The sequence below is a fragment of the Lacerta agilis genome, chromosome 6, assembly GCF_009819535.1.
Source record: "Lacerta agilis isolate rLacAgi1 chromosome 6, rLacAgi1.pri, whole genome shotgun sequence".
Taxonomy (NCBI): Eukaryota; Metazoa; Chordata; class Lepidosauria; order Squamata; family Lacertidae; genus Lacerta; species Lacerta agilis.
The window spans coordinates 32,306,085-32,324,462 of NC_046317.1; the positions used below are offsets into that span (position 1 = coordinate 32,306,085).

The window sequence follows — 18,378 nt, forward strand, 5'->3', positions numbered from 1 at the left end:
TCCCTGAGTTCACCTCCTCATGAGCATACATAACTCGCTGGACCAAATAATCGACGATACTTTCTTAGCTCAACAATAACAAGTCTTTATTCCTTTCAGAACATAACGGTTTCAGTAATGCAATCGTTTATAAGCTTAGTTTCATAACAGTGTAAACTCTTTCTTTCAGCATCATATACACATCTTCAACCTATCCTAACCTACCCACCACTATCCTGGCCCCACACCCTCCTTCTTCCAGTCACCCCTCTCCCTCTCTAACGGCTGCTCCCTCCTTTTAAAGAACGGAATGTCCCGCCTCCCACGAGATATCTGCCACTCAAACTGGGGTGCACATTAACTCATAAAACACTGTGGGTTTCTGAAAATCCCTTAACTTGGATTCTGCAAGGTGGCAAAACATGATGCTCCAAATGCTTGGCTAGCTAGAATTAACATAGCTGTCTCTGAACCTGTGAACAATGAGGAAAATGAAAAGGCGTGCAGCCATTTGTAAGATTTTTGTACTGGATCAAGAAATCCAATTCTGCCCGTTTCATTATTTGTATCTGCAATCTGCACTTGCAACGCAACCACTGTCCTCACTTGTTCCCCTGCCTCTTTGAAAGTTGTAGGTGTGAGACTGGATCCATTGGTGCCCTTCCATGAACTGAAAGAGGAGTCCTGTTCATGGAAGAGTCTTTTATCCAGGCCTCTGCTAATAAAAGAAGGGGAAATTATTTCCCCAAATTCCCCCTTCCCCCTCCAGGCCTTCATTCTTCCTTCCACAGAGAGGTCCGCTGGATCAAAGGCTACTCTGCACATAGAAGGATGCTGTTAGCTTCAACCCACAGTTCTGCCAGGCAAATTTTGAAAGGTGGTGGCATTTGTGATGCCTACAAAAACAGAAATACTGCAATAGCCTAGGAAATAAAATACTGCTTTAAAAAAACCCAAACTCTCAGCTAATTCGTGAATAAAATCAACTCTTAAATAATAATAATAATAATAATAATAATAATAATAATAATAATAATAATAATAATTTTATTTATACCCCGCCCTTCCCAGCCAAAAAACCGGGCTCAGAGCGGCTAACATCAATTAAAATCACAGCAAAAAAAAAAAAACATAAACACGATCAATTTAAAATAACAGATTAAAATACAAATTTAAAAATTCAATTAAAACTGCAGGTCTCAATTTCAAAATAACCCACCAATAAAAGATGAAACATAAATATTAAACAGAAACCAACCCAAAGGCCAGGTGGAACAGCTCCGTCTTGCAGGCCCTGCGGAAAGATGCCAAATCCCGCAGGGCCCTGGTCTCTTGTGATAGGCTGTTCCACCAAGTCGGGGCCAATATTGAGAAGGCCCTGGCCCTAGTTGAGGCCAACCTAGCATCTTTGTTGCTTGGGACCTCCAAAAGATTATTATTTGAAGACCTTAAGGTCCTACATGGGACATACCAGGAGAGGCGGTCCCTTAAGTACGAGGGTCCTAAGCCGCATAGGGCTTTAAAGGTCAAAACCAGCACCTTAAACCTGACCCTGTACTCCACCGGGAGCCAGTGCAGCTGGTAAAGCACTGGATGAATGTGGTCCCGCGGCAAAGACCCGGTAAGGAGCCTCGCCACGGCATTCTGCACCCGCTGGAGTTTCTGGGTCAGCTTTAGGGGCAGCCCCGCGTAGAGCAAGTTACAATAATCAAGTCTGGAGGTGACCGTCGCATGGATCACTGTGGCAGATCAGGGCGAGAGAGGTAGGGGGCCAACTGCTTAATACGGCAGAGATGGAAAAATGCCACCTTTGCTGTGGCTGCAACCTGTGCCTCCATGGAAAGAGAGGCGTCGAAGGTTACACCCAAACTCTTGACAGAAGGCGCTGGCACAAATTGGGCCCCCACAAGAGATGGGAGTTGGCCTCCCAACCTCTTATTCCTATCATAGATTTTATTCACGGGCTTGTAGGGAAAAGCTCATTCATCAGTAATTCATTGCAGATAATACAGCATCATGTCTTTGGGTCTTAAAGGATTACTTAATAAGAAGCAACTGTTGAGGATAAAGAGCTGTCCTTCAAAAATCTGCATTTTGACTATTTGTTTCCCCAATTTTAATTATTATTAACTTACAGGGTTTTTTATTGAAAGATGAGAGGGGTTTTGGTTATTTTATTTTTATTTTTTATTTTTTTTTAAAGTCAAATTGATTTAGTTTGGTTCATTTGGGGCTATATAGGTCACAGCTGTTCAGGTTTTTTTTTTTTCCTTTGCCACAGAATAGATTTTTTACAGAGTGAATTAGAGTAATGGATTCATTTCAGGGATCTACATGGGGAATCTGGTTAATAAATTATCCTTTTATGTGGAAATAATACTTCTGGATGTTTCTAATCTTGAGGATGCTTTGCAACGTATGCAAGCCCTGTGAGGTCATTAAATGAACTGTGTTAAGAGTGGATTATTGCCTTTGAGGGTTAGATTGTGACATATTTTGAAATACGTTTCTATTTTGGGGAAAATGTACAAACTCATTTCAAACTGCAAGGCAGAGTAATATTATACTTGGCTGTTCTAGGAAATTGAAAAGCCGGATATTTTTCTTTCAGCTTCTTTCTGACACCCAAACTACTTACAAAGGTTCTTTCTGCTAATTTAAAAATGAAAAAGGGAGAATTGAGGGAGGCTTAATCATCCTTAGGCACAAATCTAATATAACCCTCACTTTTAAGTGATTTTTTCCCTAAAAAATAAAATAAAAATGGATGCGGGAAGCAAATCAAGGCCTGAGTATTGTTTTCCGCACATTATTCGAATAGGTTGTTGGTCAGAATGGGGTGAAGATCTTTGAAGAGGGAAGTGAATTACCTTATTAACAAAGTGACTATCTTTCCTCTTTTTGCACGGCCAGACGGAGTCCCCCGAACCCCGGGGCAGCCCCTGAGGGAAATAATGACACGTGACAACGCTCTATGGGATTAAATTGGCCACAACTTTATTAATATTCAGATGTAGGAAGACCTTGGCTCAGGCATTGGGCGTTTATCCTTCCCAGCCCCCCAGCTGGGGTTCTGGGTAACTTCAGGGTTATCCAGCATGAGTGGGGAGTGGGCTAGTGTGGAGAACATATGTTCAAGCAGATAGCCCGCCCCCCCTATGTTCACCGCCGCTGGAAGGGGGGGCAGTGACGACCCTGGGCGTATGGTCAATGCCTCCCCCTGAGACCCCTTTAACAGGAACCTTGTTATCGCCATGCCCCCCCCAATCTTGTAGATGACTAAAGGATTCCGCCCAAGGCCTGCAACTGCCAAAGTTGTGACGAATTGCTGTGGGAAAGGCGAAACCTGCTAATGCAGGGAAAGTCCTTTCCGGCCCTTTAACAGTGACCTTGTCATAGCAGCGCCTGTGTGGCTGTGTGGCTGTGGAAAAAAGTGGTTCAACCTGCAAAGTAAGCGTCAATTGAGGGAGTGGAGGGTGGGGAAGCTCTGAATCCAACGGCCGCTTCCCAGGTATGACTCAAGTTCTATTGTGTGTACTGTATAATCCCTCCTTCTACCTGGCCAATCCCCCCGCAACACCTCCCCAGCCGGGATTGGGCGGCTGCTAGAGTAGGTGGAGTCCACAGGTATCCCAACCTGGGGAAGGCGATGCCAAGACCAACTACCAGGAGCTGCACCTGTGATCCAATGGGGCTACTCGCGACCACGCAAAAAGGCGCACCCCATTTGATGTGGGGGAACACTCATTGTGACCTCTTCTACAGCCCTTGGAATGGTTACAAAAACAGCCATACCTTTCCTACTGGCACTTCTCCATGGAATGACACTGTGGCTCCATTCACACCACACATTTAAAGCACCACGATACCACTTTAAACAGTCATGGCTTCCCCTAAAGAATTATGGGAGATGTAGTTTATTAATGGTGCTGAGAATTTTTAGACCTACCTATTCACCTCCTTTCCCTTTTAAAGCCACCTAATTTGCCTTCAACACACACACACACATATACATATGTACATATACATATACATATACATCAGGGAGCAGGTGGCGCTGTGGTTTAAACCAGTGAGCCTCTTGGGCTTGCCAATCGGAAGGTCGGCAGTTTGAATGGGTAGAGCTCCCATTGCTCTGTCGCAGCTTCTGCCAACCTAGCAGTTCAAAAGCATACCAGAGCAAGCAGATAAATAGGTACCACTGCAGCAGGAAGGTAAACGGTGTTTCTGTGCTCTCTGGCATTCGTCACAATGTCCCGTTGTGCCAGAAGCGATTTAGTCATGCTGGCCACATGACTCAGAAAGCTGTCTGTGGACAAATGCTGGCTCCTTCGGCCTGAAAAGCGAGATGAGCGCTGCACACCATAGTTGCCTTTGACTGGACTTAACTGTCCAGGGGTCCTTTACCTACACATACACATACACATACACACAAACATACACATACACGCATACTAAAGGCTTTGTGCTTACTTCCACTGTTTTAGTAAGCTATACATATATTGGATTTTGCTGCTGTAATGTAGGAAGGGGGGAGGGAATCAGGAATGTTCTTGGGAGTATGGGGGAAGAAAGAATTATGGACTCGGCATTTTATTCTGAACATTCTGTGTAAATGTGTGGTCAAAGGCAACCAGCTCCAGAATTCTTAGTCTATAAAGTGACCACAATTGCTCCATTTCCCCCTAAAATTCTACAAAGCCTGTAAATTCTATTCATTGTAAAATCAAGACTCTTTGTCTGATCAGTATGGAATTTTGTATGGAGACCCTGTGTGGTGAATGATATAATTTGCGCAATTCTTGGAGGTTATAGGGGGGGGGGGGTGTCCATGGAAAAGTAGATGTACTACACTGTTTTAGCTTCCAACTACAGGGGATCACATTAGTTGCTTGCAACTGTTCCCCACCCCACCCCAAGCATCCAAAACATAAAATAAGTTTATCTTTAGCATGTTTTGGGTGTGCTAAAATTTTGTGGGTGTGTTGTAGGGGGCTTTTTTCATTTGTTTAATGAAAATCCATAGCGTTATAAGGTTTCAAACTTGCCGTTTTAAATAAGAGTAATCTTAAGGCAAATTATGCAATGTGTGTCAGATAGAAACCAAGATTAAATCAGTACATTTGTTCCTGAACTAATACGCAGATTGGGTCTCGGTTGTTCCCTGCCTTCCATGCTTCTGAATGTTCAGTTGCAGTCACAAGCTCATAGAATCGAAATGCTTTTAAAATGGTGTGTGCGGGTCTTCAGTCCTATACACCTAGGAATAAGGTCCACTGAAGTCAAGAAGAATTAGTTCTGTGCAGACATGGATAACAGTTTTGCACTGTAAAATTACATGTATAAAGATGTACTTAAATTCAAATGTTTATTTACAGACTACTTTGGAAATGGGATAGAGCAGACTTTTGGGTGTACTGAACACATGCATGTGATACAGACTGGAAACAGACTCATTTACCCATCTATCCATCCCTACCATAATTGTGTCAGGCTTTCAAGCTTTCTCTGCTCTGCTTGTACATTTTAACAAATGGGGGTGGCTGTTGCTTTGGCATCCCCCATCTGTACCCATGTGGTTTTGGTCCATGAGTGAAGTTTTAAGCATCTTAACTCTTGCTATAAACTGGAGGGTTGGGTTCCTTCACAGAATATAATACATTAACCTCCGATAATGGTTAGGTTTAGAGCATGTCATTCGCAGGTAATGGGGCCTTTCCCTCCCTATGGGAAATTGTTAGTGACAATGAGGGTTCATTAGCAATAGAAAGAGACAAGGAAGCTTCTGTTACCAGTTCTGGATTGTATTCTAGTCAGAGCACACCAATTCAAACTAATGAATCTAAGTTAGTCATGCCCACTTTAATAGAAATTAGAGGACTTATCCGCACTTACCTTTGGCCCTGTGCTTTCCAGCCACAGGCCTGGAGCTCCATGTCCGACTGCTCTTTTTTCTCCCCAAAGCTTTCCCTGTGGAAACCCACTCTTTAAAGCAGAAGTGCAACAAAAGTCCAATAAGGTTTTCTGCAGATTGCCATTTGCTATGCTGCAGGGGTAAATAATAGTGTGTTTTTTTGCGGGGAAACCTCTGGAGCACACACAAAAAAGGTGTGTTTGGACCCAGAGCTTTAAAGTTCAGGCCATGCCTGAAAAGCACAGAGGTAAAGTAAGTATAGATAAACCCCTTGGTAGAACTAGTCTTGGATACAACCTACTGTCTGAGTGGCATGCAAAATTCATGCAGGGATTTGTACCAGTCCACCTGACTTCAGTCGCAGGTGTTTGTTGGCCTACAATGGGTGTGTATCTATTACCTTTTTAATAATGTTTGTGTTTTGTATCCGAATGTGCATTTGTTCAGAGACAGGGAACTAATAAAGTTATGTCTAATAGAAATAAGACTAGCTAAAAAGCAAACATAGAATCCAAGGATGTGGCTGCACCGTCTGTATGATATTCCAATTATATTTTCAGCAGTTTTGATTTGCATCGCTTACAAAACATTTGCCTCGCATCATCTGCTTCATCCCGTACTCACATGCCAAACGCATGTTTTCATTTTCTCTGTCTGCATTTCTGGAGTTCTGCCAGGGATGGCCAATTTCTGTATTCTTCAGGCAGCTCAAGTCTCTGGACTGCTATCTCCTTATCATTATAAACCCAGCTGCTTGACTAAGAGACTTTTTTCCATCCTTTACCATAATTCATATAGTGCCATGAGTATGCAGGGCACTTTGCAGTTCTCCATCTCAAGGAGTTTATAGACCTCAGCAGTCTGGGAGCTTCTGCAGACCAGTTCCTTCCCACACTGCAAAAGCAATGTCAGACGTTCTGGGCTATGTGGGTGAAGCACAAACTCTGGCTTAGGGATGGGAGAACCTGTGGCCATCCAGATGCTGCTAGACTCCAACTCACATCTTCGCTGCCCACTTGCCATTCTGGCTGGAATTGACAGGAGTTGTAATCCAACAGTATCTGGGGGACCACAGGTTCCAATCTTTGCTCTAGCTGCTGCTGCTTCCACTACTAGCATTGCCTCCCCTGGAAAGCACGCTGTAAAGCTAATATGGGAATGGACCCTTAGAGGTATAGCCAAAGGCCTAGGAGAAGAAGAAAAAGTTTTTGCCTGGTGCCTAAAGATATGTAATGAAGGTGTCAGGCAAGCTTCCCTGGGGTGAGCATCCCACAAGTGGGGAGCCACCACAAAAAAGGTCCACTCTCTGGACAGAGGAGGCACATGAAGAAAGGCCTCAGATGAAGATCACCCGATCCAGGTTGATTCATTTGACCAGGATTGCCAACTTCCTTTTGTTTTTTTTCTTCTTCCCTGTGCCTTATAAAATAAATAAAATAAAAATAGCTGCTGCCTAACAGGCAGAAAATCAGCAGGTGCACAGTCCAAACACTGTACCTGTTGACTGTCAATCTGCTGTGCGGTTGTATAACCTCTGGTGCTCTAAACCCAATTATTTTCATTTTAAAAAAAAGTCTATCCATGCTGATGCTTGCTCACAAAGTATGTCACAAAGTATAATAAATTCAAAATTTCCATCACTCAAAACAGAGACACTGTCCCAATTGCCTGGAGCAGAACCCACTGGCTGTGTGCAAATGGATACAGCTTGCTTTTCACCCATTTGTGGATGAGCTGCTCTGTGGCCTTCCAAGGCAGTCACTGCCAACACTGTTTGATTAGAATCACAGCTGTACAATAAACAGATATTGTGTCTCAATCAAAGCTACAGCACAGAGCTTCCTTTATACAAATGCAGTCAGCGCTTCCAAAATAGCGTCTCTTCTTTATGGCCTTTGGAATGGCTGCTTCTTGGGGATCCCTTGCAGTTCCTCCCCCCCCCCCGGCATGTTATACGTGGGGCTGCCTCTGAAGACAGTTCAGAAACTTCAGCCGGTGCAGAATTTGGCAGCGAGGTTGCTCACTGGGGCAAGACGATTTGATCATATCACACCAATCCTGGCCTGACTGCACTGGCTGCCAATTAGTTTCTTGGCCCAATTCAAAGTGCTGGTTTTGATCCATAAAGCCTTAAATGGCTCAGGACGGCCATACCTCAAGGACCACCTCTCTCCATCTGAACCAACCTTGACCCTACGACCATCATGTCATACCCTCCAACATTTCTCCAATAAAAAGAGGGGTGTCCTATAATAATAATTTTACAGTGGTACCTTGGGTTAAGAACTTAACTCATTCCGGAGGTCCATTCTTAACCTGAATCTGTTCTTAACCTGAGGTACCAGTTTAGCTAATGGGGCCTCCCACTGCTGCCGCACAATTTCTGTTCTCATCCTGAAGCAAAGTTCTTAACCCAAGGTACTATTTCTGGGTTAGCGGAGACTGTAACCTGAAGCATCTGTAACCTGAAGCGTCTGTAACCCAAGGTACCAATGTAATAATAATTTTACTATTTATTTTACTATTTAGACCCCATCCATCTGACAAGGTTGCCACTGCCGCTCTGGGTGGCTTTCAATATATATAATAACATAATACATCATTAAACATTAAGAAAACTTTGCTCTAAAGTGCTGCCTTCAGAGGGTTCAGGGGTCAGATAACTCCATACCTTCAAACATTTCTTTAATGAAAATAGGGACAACCTAAGGGAAAGTGGGACATTCTGGGATAAAATCAGAAACCCGGGTGGCTTTTGTAAAACTGGGACTGTTTGCATGGCAATGTCCCTCCCCTCCCAGAGGAATTAATGACACAGACATGTTATGCAAATTTTAATGGGCATAAAGGCCACAACTTTATTGGTTACGGATGTTGAGCGGTATTGGCTTAGGCATTGGACCCAATAAGCTATATCCGACCCCAACCCGTGTGTTGGAAGTCAGTGAAGGGTTAACCACCAGTAAGGAACCCCAGTGATGAACATTGCCCGGAATTCCCCCTGTGATCACCGTTAGGGGCATGCCTTAGGTCCTCAGATCCCCGGACTTCGGACAGGGCCATGCCCCCGGAATCCTTTAACGGAATACCCTTCCATTGAGGGGCACTTGATGACGCTACCTCCCCTCCCCACTTCATATGGAAATTTTCCAATGCTAAACCAAGAGTTTTGACAATTGCTACGAGGTAGGTGAACAAACCCATTTGGCTAGTCCAATTGGGAAAAAAGTCCTACCAGGCCCCCCGGCCAACCAAGGCGACCAACCGAATCCATAGCAAGGTCGAAGCTAAATCTAAGGGCAGGTGGATGGGTGAACCTAACCAGCTGGGGGAAGCAGGACGAAGAGGGCGAGCTTCCCACCACCTGTCGCTAGTTTAAAGGGACTAAGACACGCCCCCCCAGGCCGACCAGATTGGTCGGCCTGTGGGAGGCGCAGGAATAATCTACCAATCAATCAGGTCATGATGCCCACAAATCCACCTCCTGCTGATGTGGAAGTGGCCTTCTGGAAAATAGGGACACTTGGAGGGTCTGTCATGTGAGGCCCTTCTCCATGTGCCTCTAACATGAGAGGTCCAGAGGGTGGCAACACGAGAATGGGTATTTGCTGTGATAGCTCCCTGCTTGTGGCATGCGGTCCCCAGGGAGGCTGGCCTGCAACCTTCATTATGTATCTTTAGGTGCAAAGTGAAAACGTTTCTCTGTAACCAGGCCTTGGGCTGCTTCACATTCTATTGCCTTTTGAATGTATTTGTGGGAGGGTGGTTATTGGTTTGTTTTTGTTATGTATTTTATGTTCTCATTTTGTATTTTTTATGTTGTGAATGCCCTGAGATCTTCAAGTGAAGGGCAGTTTACAAATTTTAAAAAGAAGAAAGAGGAAGAAGAAACATAGATATTGCATTGTGTTGGAAAGCGTAGAGTAAGGGCAGTAAAGAAAATAAGACATAGCCCACATTTCTGCATGCTGAAAGCTCTGATTGCCTGCCTGAACCTGGAAACCATCTAAACTCTGGGCTGCTAGAGGCTCCAAAGTGATGTTGCCCACAGCATGATTCCTCTTGAGTGTTTACTGTGTCATCCACTGTTATGCTGCACTGGAAATGTTAAGTCTCCTCGGGGAAAATCAATAGCTGAAATTGTGCCCACATGAAAATAATTTGTATTGTAAGAAATAAACAGGAAGTGTTTCTTTTTCTTTTTGTTTTTAAACTGCCTCCCATATCTTGGAAACAATCTGGAGCGATTCCCCTCCTAGCTAGTGAGAAGCAGAGTTGCTTTTTATATACCTAGAAAAGAAAAAGAAAAGAAAAGGCTGAAGAGTTGCTTTTCAAAGATGCAATAGTAGGCATGTGATGTCCCTAGGCCAGGTTCAATAAACATTCCATGCGCTCCCTCCGTCCTGGAAGTCTGCCTCAAATTGATTGGTGTTCGTCCGTGCAGTCTTGCAGCAGCTCTTGTGAGGAGAGCTAGTCGGAATTATTTTTTATCGATTCTGCCACTATGTAATTTTTATAGAGCTGTTTGACCAGTGCGACCCAATACATATCATTACAGGGCTTTTGTTTTGCTTTGTTATCCCCTGCATGTACATGCAAAGCATCAGAACCACGCCAAAACATGATTACTAACAATTTGAGTTTTAATCTTGTCATCCCCTTGAGATTTCGGGGGAGGCATTTCCAACTCTAGAATTCATAAAACGATAGGTGAAAAAGACAAACGGGCAGTTCCTGATTGATGTGAGGACAGACTGCTAAACTTCAAAGCTGCGAGTTACGTAATAAGGATTAGAGGCTCCTGTTACAATTGCTAAAATACCAACCACAACTGCTATGATTAAACACCCACTAGAAATGCCAGCAAGGCTTGCTAAAGCTTCTGATGTTCTTTGATCATCATAAACAAGGCATTACAAGGCCCCACATAAGTTTTTGACTCAGATTAAAATATACAAGGTGGAGATGTAGTTCTGGTTGATAGTGTGATCCCATAAGTCTCTGTTCTGGTGCCTAATGCTTCGTGTCACTTAGTTTAAATGAATCTTGTAAGTTTTTGCTGCATAAACAATCTGCTCAATATCTTTGCCTCAGGACTGGATTGTTGCCTACAATCTTGTTGAAATAATAAGAGGGGAAATGAGAATATGAACTGAAATCATTTTGATTTGTGCTGTATCCTCTCAAGGCAATGTGTACCTTTTACCTGTGACCTAGCTTAGTGATTTCCAATCAGTATCTTCCAACATGGTTAAGAAAGTTGTTCATCCACAGTATCTCTGCTTCATTGCTATCCCCCAATATAGGAAAGAAAGGTCTTTAAGGCAAGTAACAGAAAGGGATTTGTGTAAGCTAATATTGCTTGCTAACATGCCACAAAGAACACCTAGTGAAAATATTATTGAAGTTTCATAGCAGTTACATGAGTGGGGACTCAAGCATATCCTGTAGTCAGGTGTCTTGTTCGTAGAAATTCATTGCTTAGGTAATGCTGACATGTAAATACATACTATCCTAGTGTCCTGATTTTCCAGGGACAGTTCTGGAAATATGAAACTCATCTTGGCTTCTGATTTGATCCTGGAATGATCTTATTTTTCCTGCCTGCACCACTGCTGCCAAGCTCAGGAAAGAGGATGAGCCGGCGGCGCTTGTTCTGAGCAGCAGCAAAAGCAAGGGAGCATTCCAGGGCCTCTCCAGGGCCACTGCTGCCAGAATCCTCTCTTGGGCAGCTTGTAGTGACTGCTGGAGAGCAGGTGAGGAGGATGAGAAGCTTCAGCCACCAAGGTAGGGAGAGGGCAGAGGTGCCCTGGGCAGGGAGAAAGGGGGAGCTAAGTGGAGCACAAGGAGTCTTGATTTTTTAAAAAAATGCTTTGTGTGTCTGTGTCTAATCTTGCCCCTTTCTAAAATATATTTATTGCTGTGTGTGTGTGTGTGTGTGTGTGTGTGTGTGTGTGTCCCAGATAATAAAATAAAACTGGGATTAAGGGGTTTCCTCCAGATGGTGGAAGGCATGTGTGTCCTTGCCTTTCTTCTGAAGGACATGCTCTGTGGAAGAAGACGGGCAAAACTGGGGTGTCAATGAGGGTCAGTTGTGGGGGGGAGTGAAAATGTTTCATCTGAGGAATGTTGGAGGGTATGCAAATAATAAAAGTGATAGCTCAAGAGACAAGAAAGGAATATTTCTAAAGTTCAAACAGGTTATCATTGTACTCCAGGAAGAGACATGAAAACGAAGCACATTTATAATAAGCTGTAACTTAAATAAATCAATTAAGTGCTTACGAAAGACATTTTCAACGTTTTTACCAGTAAAGCCTGTGAGTTTAAGGGTATAACTATTACAGTCAGTTCAAATAAAAATTTCAGATTTTTTTATACTTTAGCCCTTCGTATCATCATGGCTTCTTCACCTCTTGGGTGGCAAGCTTGTTTGAGTAAGAGTAATTCTAAGGCATGTTCCTTAGAATTTTAAGTAAGAGTTTAAAATGTGTTTTAAACTCTTAGGGGTTTTTGTGATTAATCTGTATACAAATTCTATTTAAAAAAATAGTATCTTTTTATCCTGTAAATATTATTTAAAATATCAAAGTACTGTAAATGAAGATTTTCACCCAGCTTCCCCCCCCCTTTCTCTCTCTCAGTGCAACACCTCTTTATAACCCACAGCAATGCTCTGATGCTACATTCACACCATTAATCTAAAGTACTATGATATCACTTAAAACAGATATGTCTTTCCCCAAAGAATTATGGGAGCTGTAATTCATTAAGGATGCAGAGAGTTGTTAGGGAAACCCGATTCCCCTCCCCAAGCTACAGTTCCCAAAGTGGTTTAACAACCATTCCCTCTTCACAAGGGGAACAAACTGCAGCTTTCAGAATTGTTTTTTTTTGGGGGGGGAGCCATGACTGTTTAAAGTAGCACCATAGTGCTTTAAATATATGGCGTGAATGTGGCTTAAGAGGTACACAATCCTTCCTGATACTGAGTTGCCTGATAAGGGACAGAAACCTGTCACCGCAATGTGACTGTTTTCGTGATACCTAGTTTCCATTCAAACTCCATGTGAATGTGAGCATGCAGAACCAGAATATTTCTGAGTCATGCAAGAAAGACTAGTACCCATAAGTAGCAAGAGGTAGTATCTGGAGCAGGTGCTACTGACATATAATGATCATTTCTAGGTACTTTGCCAGTTTTTTTTTTTTTTTTAGGTTTTTGCTTACTGGAAAACAACAAAATCACTTGACTTACCGGTATATTATGAGTACAGGTGGGTAGCCATGTTGGTCTGCCATAGTCGAAACAAAATAGGAAATTCTTTCCAGTAGCACCTTAGAGACCAACTGAGTTTGTTCTTGGTATGAGCTTTCGTGTGCATGGTATCTGAAGAAGTGTGCATGCACACGAAAGCTCATACCAAGAACAAACTCAGTTGGTCTCTAAGGTGCTACTGGAAAGAAATTTCTATTTTGTTTCGGTATATTATGAGTCATTCTGACATGAGTGTAATTGTGGGGGGCAAGTGAGTTTCTCATTATTCACTTCAACATTGTACAAGATATCACACATACACTCCTATCTAGAGGGTTTGCAATCTGATGGAAAAACCAAAGGGCTGGGGATATTCGTGGGGGATTAATAAGTGAGTAATGCAGGTACAGTGGGAATAACTCAGGCAGCAGTAGAAGAGCAATTAAGGAGAGGCTAAGTGGCTCAGGAAAGGTTTTGCTGCAGAACTGAGTTCTCCAAAGAGACTAAACAAGAGGCTGGGGGAAGCAGAGTGCTGAAGCCAGGAGAGAGGGGACAAAGCTGTTCAGATTCAGGAGTTTCCAGTCCTGGTTCATCGGTTGGAACTGACATTTGGGTTCCCAAAAAAACACAATGTTTCATAAATTGGTCCGCATAGTAATATCTCTTCTCAAGGAGTGCACTAAACCTAGAATGATTGGTGCAGGAGGGTTTATTGCAAATAAATACAGTTGCACAGCACTGCCTACAAATCTCTCCAAACAGTTTAATATCAATTACTTGGGTAAGACTGAGGGCCTGTTTAATTGTGGAGGTCTGCAAAGAACATGACTGCCACAATTTTAATTTGCAAGGAACAAGGCCTTCTTGACAGGGGCACCGCTTTATGAAGTGTTCATGCTCATCCTCAAGAAATCAAAGGGATGAGCTCCTTTGCAGTCTTCCTGTAACAAGCCAAAGCTTTCCCAGATTAGCAGGTCTGTGAAGATGATGTTGTTGCCTATGTTGTTCTTGGTGTGATTTATTGTGTTGGATTGTTTTATTTTAAATGAATTGGAATTAGATTTAGGACTTTTGTTTGTAGTATTGTTTTTACTATTGTAAACCTAGTTCTGGAGTTTGATGGTGGAAAGATACATAGTATAACAAGCCAAATAACTGCAATTAAGAATGTATAAATTTAGATATTATTATTATTATTATTATTATTATTATTATTATTATTACCATCATCATCATCATTTTGCACTCCCTCGGCTTGGCGCCCTGTTTGGGGAAACCACCAGCACTACCCTAAATCCAGTGCTGACCTAAGCTAGGCTTCTTGTCATGAAGATTATATATTACCTTCAGTGTAAGGAGAAATGTTCCTCTGAATACTAGTCAATGGCAAACACGACAGAGGGTGCTATAGCAGTCAGGTTCAGCTTCTTGGCTTCCTACAGGAATCTGGTTGGCTACTGTAAGGATAGAATGCTGGACAAGATAAGCCATTGGTCTGAGCCTTTCTCATATGTTCTTATCTCCCAGGGTTGTTGCAATGATATAATGGGTGAAGAAAGATGAAATATAAATGGAATATTAACCTACTAGGTTTTTTATAGTGATGCTCCAAAATTCAGTGCCATGTACATAAGCATTCCTTGTTGAGTTCAGTGGGACTTGCTTCCTGGTAAGTGTGTTTATAATTGCAGCCTGAATGTTGTATCAGCTAATAACTATCAAGGAAACATGTTCCTGTGTTTATGCAGAGGTGCTACTTTGTAGAGATATTTCCCTATAGAAAAAGGGCATATAAACTTACCCTTGCACAGTGCATTGCGGAGCAAGGGTGACTCTTGTTTGGGATGAAGCTGGATTCTAACAATTTCAATATTGCGTCTTTGATGACATCTCTAGTGGTTTCCCAGATTCAGGAAAGCTTTAACTGTGTTTTATTGTGTCGTTTCAGTTTCTCCAAAGATAAGTCATATCTCAAATGACATTGTGGTGAATGAAGGAAGTAACGTCACACTGGCCTGCTTGGCTACAGGGAAACCAGACCCTTCCATTTCTTGGAGACATATCTCTCCATCAGGTATGCTCAAAATCCACTCAATTTGATGTGCATGGGGTTTCCGTGTGCTTGTGTGTGGTTTGGGTTGTTGTTGCGGCTGTTTTAAGTTACATGCAAGTCTAATATTAATTCCAAGTGCCAGGTTGTTCAGGAACCTAGAAATTGGTTAGAAAATTTGAAATATGTTACAGAATTTGATTTAAATCACTAATTGGATCATACTGGAGGCTAAAGTCCCATGATATAAATGACAGCAGTCAGAGTAGCTATTAGCTTTAAAATGTTACATATGTGTGTGCATGTGTATTTTGTTTTGTTTGTTTCATTTCATTTCATTGTTAACAGAAAGTTTCTGGCTTTGAGTTCCTGCCAAAATCAGTGCCCTGTGGAAAGGTGAAACTGGTTAATGAGAAAGGGGGAAACTGTACATTTTCAAGCTTTCTCCCCATGTTTGAGTGCCTCAGGCAAGAGATCTGAAGTTAGTTTCTAGCTTTTATCTGTTCATGCTCCACCCTACACAGGCACACAACACACATGGCTATTTAACTATTTAAAAGACTCCCCCCTGATGTTTTCTTCTCTTGCTTTCCTGTGCAAGAGAGAATGCAGATTCCAGACAATGGGGGTGGTGCAATAAGCTGGGTTAACAGCCTCAAAGGAGGTGGCAGGGAAACTGCAAGTGGGGATTTCTGCTCAGTTGATGGAAACACAATTTTGCCTTCCTGCCAGAAGCAGCATGGTGTGGAATTGCAGCTCCATTGCCAGAACAATGGAGATGTACTCCCTTGTCTCATAGGAACATGGGAAGCTGCCCTATGCTAATTCAGACCATTGGTCCATCTAGCTCAGTATTGTCTACACTAGGGTTTCCCAAACTTGGGAGTTGTAGTTCAAAAACAGCTGGAGACCCATCATTCCTAGCTAGCAGGACCAGTGGTCAGGGATGATGGGGACTGTAGTTCGAAAACAGTTGGAGACCTGAGTTTGGGAAACTCCTGTCTACGCTGTCTGCCAGTGGATCTCCAAAATTTCAGGCAGGAAGCTCCTCCCCCCTACCTAGCCATGCCAGAGATCAAGCCTTGTATCTTCTGCATGGAAACCAGATCCTCCACCACCACAAGGCTGCAACCCTTTCCCATGAGACTTGCATGTTGTATGGAATTCAAGGCGGATAGGGTGGATATGTGATCTTGGAGATGCACATAAGTGCAGGAGGCACCAAGGCTAATAGAGAAAGAGAGGCCTAGAGTGTGCAGGGGCAGGTGGAGGCTGCTCATCACGATGCTATCTTTGCCATCCCACCATGAGAATTAGGTGACCCTAGAAGGGCCCCAAAGGGAGTGAGTGAGTAGTGATTGTTTCTCCTCCATTCCCACAGTGGGAGTTGGGCAGGGGATAGGCTCAGGCAGAGAGAGGGCTATAGGCTTTACTCAGCCCTGAACCCTACTGTGTGACCTTGGTCCAGTTGTTCAATAATTCAACCCAACTTACCTGACAGGGAAGGTTTGTGGCAAATTAAAAGGGGGGGGGCTTTACTGAGCTCCTTGGAGGAAAATTGGACTAGAGAAGTAAATTGGAGATGTTGATGGATTACAGCTTTTCATATCCCTTTCTTTGGGTGAAGTGGCTGGGGGTGATGGGAGTTGTAGTCCAAAGAGCCGCAGGTTCTGCTCAGTTTCATTTGCATCCTTTGCTTCCCTTTCTTCTAGATTCCTTTCTCCTCTACATTCTTTTACTCTGCCTCTTTTCCCTTCCTCCCCCTTAACAACTAATCATCTCAGGATGGTGACTTCTTAGGCCTGCCTTCCTTTCTCCTCTTTTTGTTCTTGCTGTACAGAGTGCCATGCATGTTGGTAACGCTAGATCAGGGGTAGTCAGTGCTGATGGACTGTAGTCATCAGCCATGAATGAATGTTATTGGAGAGCACCACATTGGCCATCTCTGTGTTAGATGAATAGCATGGACAAAATGGCCACCAACTGCGACTTCAAGGAGGAGAGTTTGTGTTGGGTTTAAGAGCTTATTCCTGTAGTTAGACAATATTTAGATAGTAAATCAACCTCATATGGATGTAGGCGCTGGAGCCACATCATAGCATGCCTAAAAGAAAGGCTAAGCAGCACTTTGCTTTATAGTGGAGGGCTTGAAAGAATTACTAATAGTGACCTTTAAAAGAGCAACAATTAAATCTTTTTAAGTGACCACCAAGGGAGTAGAAAAATCAGTTACTTCATAAAGGTGGTCTTTAACTAAATGTCAAACAAAATTGTGTTGGGAACCTTGGGGAGTCTTCAAAGTGGGAGCCTAGGACGTGAACTCTCCTAAAAGGCGACACGGGGCCTTGAGTTGCATTGTGAAAATGACATTAGCAGAACCTTGCTGCCACCTTGCAATTTCAGTGCAAAGAGAAATTTGGAACGTCCTCCCTCAGCTGAATTTCTGATTAAATCATCACAGGATTTATTTATATATTGAAATATTTACAAACTGCTCTTTCATAAGATATACAGTGGTGCCCCGCAAGACGAAATTAATTCGTTCTGCGAGTTTTTTCGTCTTGCGAATTTTTCGTCTTGCGAAGCACGGTTTCCCATAGGAATGCATTGAAAATCAATTAATGCGTTCCTATGGTCAAAAAAAGTCCAAACAACGCCAAATTTGGTACAAAAAGAGTTTATTAAGTGCTCTTTAAAGTCACACATACTTTAAGGAGCATTTCAAAAATTGAAGGAACAATAAATTAAGTTTCTAAACATGTCAGAAAAGCATTTAAAAATCACCAAAGTATACACTGTACAGTACATACATTTTCTAAGAGTCTGGGGGACAACTCGAAGAAGGTTCCTCTTCTACTCTTTGCTTCTTGCTGAAGAACTTGTCCATGGTCTGCTGCTTCATCCGCCTTTTCAGCACTTCCCTGAAAGACGACATGACCCTTGTGTCAAAATTGTTCGCAAGGTCACGTGTCAGGTCCTTGTCAGGGTGGTGCCGCTGTGCAAAAGCCTGCACATCTTTCCACTTCTGGCAGATGTCCCTCAGTTCTTTGGAGGACAGCCGTTCCTCAGTTGCTTCCTCCTCTTCCAGCGAGGCCTGCTCCTGCGCAGCCTGTGCCTGCAGTTCAACCAGCTCCTGGGTGGTCAGCTCGTGGTCGTGCTCCTCCACCAGCTCGCTGA

General features: G+C 43.0%; 1 protein-coding gene across 2 annotated transcripts in view; it reads left to right on the plus strand.

Annotated features, from left to right (window-relative positions):
• NEGR1 (neuronal growth regulator 1) overlaps nucleotides 1–18,378 on the plus strand; it is a 434,548-nt gene that overhangs the window by 264,672 nt on the left and 151,498 nt on the right. For both annotated transcript variants that reach the window (XM_033151809.1, XM_033151810.1), the window contains exon 3: nucleotides 15,100–15,225. In XM_033151809.1, the coding sequence (XP_033007700.1) occupies nucleotides 15,100–15,225 (126 nt within the window). The remainder of the gene's footprint in view (nucleotides 1–15,099; nucleotides 15,226–18,378) is intronic.